Genomic DNA, 4743 nt, shown 5'->3' on the forward strand with positions numbered 1-4743 from the left:
CCTGTTCCATGCTTCCATGTCTCTGGATCTATTTTCTTCATAAGTTTAGTTTGTTCATTGGATTCCACATGAGTGAGATCATGTGATAATTTGGGTTTTTTCATTTGTAGAATTGGGATTTAAAACCCAGCTTTCAAGGTAAGAACTAGAAAAAAGAAATCTTATGTACCATCCCTAAAACGATGCTCAGTGCCTCTACTAATAATTGGCAGTGGGAATAAAAAACAGAGATGGAAAAAGTTCAGAATGAAAGTGACAGAAACACAGAAAGGAATGGAAGACAGACCTAAGACAAGGAAAGACCCCGAGAGACACAGACGATTAGAAATAAATAGGGAGGGAACGAAACGGCGGTGGTGAGCATTGTTGGGTTTGGTGGGGAACATTTTTCTGACCACGTGTTTCCACTGACTAGGAGATTTAGAGCAATTTAATGCCGACCTTTGAAATTCCGAAGAGCAGTTCAGCAACTTAACACGATCCTTTAACATTTGAAAACCAGTTTTGGGCTTTGTATTTTCAAATCTTAAAGTTTCTCTTGAAAATATAACCTTTTGCAGGTGCACGAAGAAGAGCAGACAGATCACTCTAAGACTGGTTACAGTCGTAAGGGCCTGGGTTCTGCCCACTTTCTAGTGACTCACAATGTAATGTTGAATGAAATTTCAAGAGGCAAAAACTTAGTTCCAGGAAGTATTAGCACCACGGGGAAAGAGTGGAATTTCAACCTTTCAGTAATTTCTCCCAGTTCTACAGTGAGAATGAGGGTGAGGGCACGTGTTGCAAGTATCTCTCTCCATTCTGAGAGAGAGAGAGAAATTGAGAGGCAGAGAGCATGTGAGAGAGAGAGAGAGAGAGAGAGAGAGAGACGGGGGGAGGACAAGGGGGAGAAATGGCATACTCCAATTGCCTTGCTTTTAGCCTGCTGACCTGTTTAGTTTTCTTGTTGGTTTCATTCAGGAGTTGACAAGCTATGGCCCATGTGCCAAATCTTGTTCTTGTAAATAAAGTTTTATTGGAACTCAGCCATGCACATTGGATTAGTTTCTTAGGGCTCTGTAACAGAGTAGGTCAAACTTTCGGGTGTAACATAAGAGAAACTAATCTCTCACAGTTTTGGCAGCTAGAGGTTCAAAACCCAGCTGTTGGCAGGGCCACGCTCCCTCCAAGGGCTCTAGGGGAGAAACTTCTCTCGCCTCTTCCCACTTCTCATGGGTGTCGGCATTCCTTGTGGCTGTGTAGCTCCGATATCTGCCTCTGTCGTCACATCACATGGCCCTCCCCTCGTCTCTCTGGGGTCCACATCTCCCTCTGCTTTCCTCTCATGAGGACACTTGCCTTTGGATTTAGTGCCCTTACAATAGTTGAGGATGATCTCATCTCGCGATCCTTAATATAATTACATCTACAAAGACTCTTTTTCCAAATAAGGTCACATTCACAGAATGGACATACCTTTTGCGGCCACCATTCAGCCCTCTACATCCATTTGTTTATGAATGATCCCTGGCTGCTTTCATGTTACAACAGGGTTGAGTCATTGCTCAGCTGAGCAGTTGGTCTGAAAAACCTAAAGTATTTACGATCCGGCCCTCCCCTTACAGAAAAAGTTGGCTGGACTCTGGCTTAAAGCCATCACAACTTTGCTGAACCACTTTAGCTCCCCCTGATAATCCATACCCCTGATACACCTGTGCGTGTGTGTGTGTTGATAGTAACACACTGGCCCATCTTGTTAAATATAGGAACAAAATCTCCACCGCAAAATCCCTATAGAAAGACCCTTGAATCCCAGCTGGCGTGGCTCAGTGGTTGAGTGTCAATCTATGAACCAGGAGGTCATGGTTCGATTGTTGGTCAGGGCACATGCCTGGGTTGCGGACTTGATCCCCAGTGTGGGGTTTGCAGGAGGCAGCCGATCAATGATTCTCTCTCATCGTTGATGTTTCTATCTCTCTCTTTCTTTTCCTCTCTGAAATCAATAAAAAAAAAGTTTTTTAAAAAAGAAAAACCCTTGAAGGGCAAACAAAACAATAGTTTTTAAATTAGGATTTTGCTGTTTTAATTCACGCAGGCCATCAAATAAGTCTTCAGAAAGTTCTCATGACACAAATAAAAATTGAAATTAGTCAAAGTATTAACTGTGCTTGGAAATAGCAGAGAGAAGTACATTACCTCTGTGTGCTCCACCTTCGGCACCATATGCGCATGTGCGTACAGGCATGGATACTAACATTCATATGGATATATAAAGAGCCACTAGGATATAAAAGAGCTAAAGAGAGGTTTTCATACTATCATTCCAATATTTATTATTACATTATATTTTATTGATATATTTTATTTTGCATGATCATTACAATATCTTCTAAGATACATGGTAGAAGTATGTGGATTCTTGACTTTCTCTTAACTCAATGGGGAAAAAGGCCCACCTCTTCCTCTACAAAGTGGGTAACGTTAGATCTCGCTTTACAAAGTAAAGGGCAATCCATGTTCTGGAATAACAGCCTATTGGCCTGCCACCTTTAAGGATTTGAAAAGGCATGTTTTCTATTCACCTTCACAGATGGACGTGAGGTCTTTTAATAATAGAATTAAGAGCCAGATGGAATGAAGCTATGGTTTCCTACTCTCAGATGGTATTGGTATATTTTATCAAATAGCAATGATAATTTATGCAATACCAATTCTGTTAAGGTCAATTCTCCTAACCAAGAAATCCTTACACCTGAGGCCTAAATCGACCACTGCCATATTTGGAAAGCTCGGTAACCCTGTTTTTATAAAAGTGATGTAACAAGCCATTCAATTAAGAAACAGCCCAGCCGGCATGGCTCAGTGGTTGAGCATCGACCTATGAACCAGGAGGTTCGATTCCCGGTCGGGGCACATTTCTGGGTTGCAGACTTGATCCCCAGTCGGGAATGTGCAGGAGGCAGCCAATCAATGATTCTCTCCCATCATTGATGTTTATACCTCTCTCTCTCCCTCTCCCTTCCTCACTGAAATCAATAAAAAGATATTTTAAAAAACAACAACAAAACAGAGACGAGGCCCCCAGAAAGCAGACAGCACTGTAATGTGTCTTTGCATGATTCTTTCTCCTTAGGAACTGAAAATAAAGGAAAGCTTAACATCCTTGGCCCTGATTGGAACTGTATACCCCAAATGACCACCTTTATTGGCGAAGGGGAGCAAGAAGCCCAGATAACATATATAGATTCCAAACAGAAGACGGTGGAGATTACGGATGGCACCTCGTGTCCAAAAGACCACCGGCACGTGTACATAGCCAACACCTATAATCCCGATGAACTCAACCCTCAGCTGGCACAGCCGGGAGACGCTCCGTGTGAGGCCGACTACAGAAGCCTCGCTCCGCGGTCTCTCTTGACCTTCTCAGGCCCAGAAACTCTCAAGAAAGCACAGGAGTCTCCGAGAGGAGCCAAAGTGTCCTTCATTTTTGGAGATCTCGCCATGGACGAGGGGAGCAGTCCCCCAGCTCTCAGCTACGACAGACTCTTGGACGAGAATCCGGAGCTGCTGGAGAAGCAGGCGAATCTGTACATGAGAAGTGCCAACGACATGAAGAACCTGGACCTCGCCCCCGACGCGGAGAACATCCCGTTTGGGGAAAACTCCGTGTATGCGAACATCGGCGACGTGAAGAGCTTCGAGGCCACCCCGGGCATCGAGGAGCCCCTTCTCCATGACATTTGCTACGCGGAAAACACCGACGATGCGGAGGACGAGGACGAGGTGAGCTGTGAGGAGGACCTCATGGTGGGCGAGATGAACCAGCCCGCCCTCCTCAACCTGTCTGGTTCAAGTGACGACATCATTGACCTCACGTCCTTGCCGCCTCCAGAAGGGGATGACAACGAGGACGACTTCCTGCTGCGGTCCTTGAACATGGCCATCGCCGCGCCCCCGCCTGGCTTTCGAGATAGTTCGGACGAGGAGGACTCTCAGAGCCAAGCAGCCTCCTTCCTCGACGGCAAGGAGCCGGGCGGCGGCCTGCAAAATGACGAGATCCCCGTGTCCCTCATCGACGCGGTGCCCACCAGCGCCGAGGGGACGTGTGACAAGGGACTGCCTAAGCCCGCCGTCTCCCCGCTGGGAGCTCTGGGAGCTCTGTCCGTGTCAGAGGAACAGCAGACCAGTAACAATTCAGGTTCTTTCACGATCGTTACGTTCATTCACTGATAAGCTCCTCATCACTCATCCCATCCAGCCATCTGCCCTCGGAGCCCCGTGTGTGCTGTTGTCCATCTCACGCATGTCCCATTTCATACATGTGCGGGCATCCCATCATGGCTTTTTTGTGTATGTGGTTTCTTTTCCTTTTTTTAAAAAAAAAACAAAATACATGTGGCACTTTCCCCCCCCCCGCCCCCCCCCCCCCCATTTCTGGAACATCTGTGCAATAAACTCAGAGTCCTCCCTGAAAAGGGAAACGCTCGCTTGGTTTGGTTCTGTTCCGTTCTGATCACAATGATGCCATTCTCACCCGAGTCCCCGGTGCCTCTTTGCATCCATTAATCGCCTCTTGTTTCTCACGGCATGCAGGTGTAGCCATCTTGAGGGCTTATAGCCCCGAGTCTTCTTCAGACTCGGGCAATGAGACTAACTCTTCCGAAATGACGGAGAGCTCTGAGCTGGCCACGGCGCAGAAGCAGTCCGAGACCCTGTCCCGCATGTTCCTGGCCACGCCCGACGGCTACCACCCCCTCTCCCAGG

The 4743-nt window shown here is 46.8% G+C and overlaps 1 protein-coding gene across 1 annotated transcript in view; it reads left to right on the top strand.

The window, feature by feature from the left end:
• LOC102259072 (FERM and PDZ domain-containing protein 4) overlaps window positions 1-4743 on the top strand; it is a 49239-nt gene that overhangs the window by 39234 nt on the left and 5262 nt on the right. Inside the window, exons 11-12 of the mRNA XM_014528927.1 lie at window positions 3113-4177; window positions 4573-4736. Of these exons, the coding sequence (XP_014384413.1) occupies window positions 3113-4177; window positions 4573-4736 (1229 nt within the window). The remainder of the gene's footprint in view (window positions 1-3112; window positions 4178-4572; window positions 4737-4743) is intronic.

The sequence above is a fragment of the Myotis brandtii genome, unplaced genomic scaffold (assembly GCF_000412655.1).
Source record: "Myotis brandtii unplaced genomic scaffold, ASM41265v1 scaffold659, whole genome shotgun sequence".
Taxonomy (NCBI): Eukaryota; Metazoa; Chordata; class Mammalia; order Chiroptera; family Vespertilionidae; genus Myotis; species Myotis brandtii.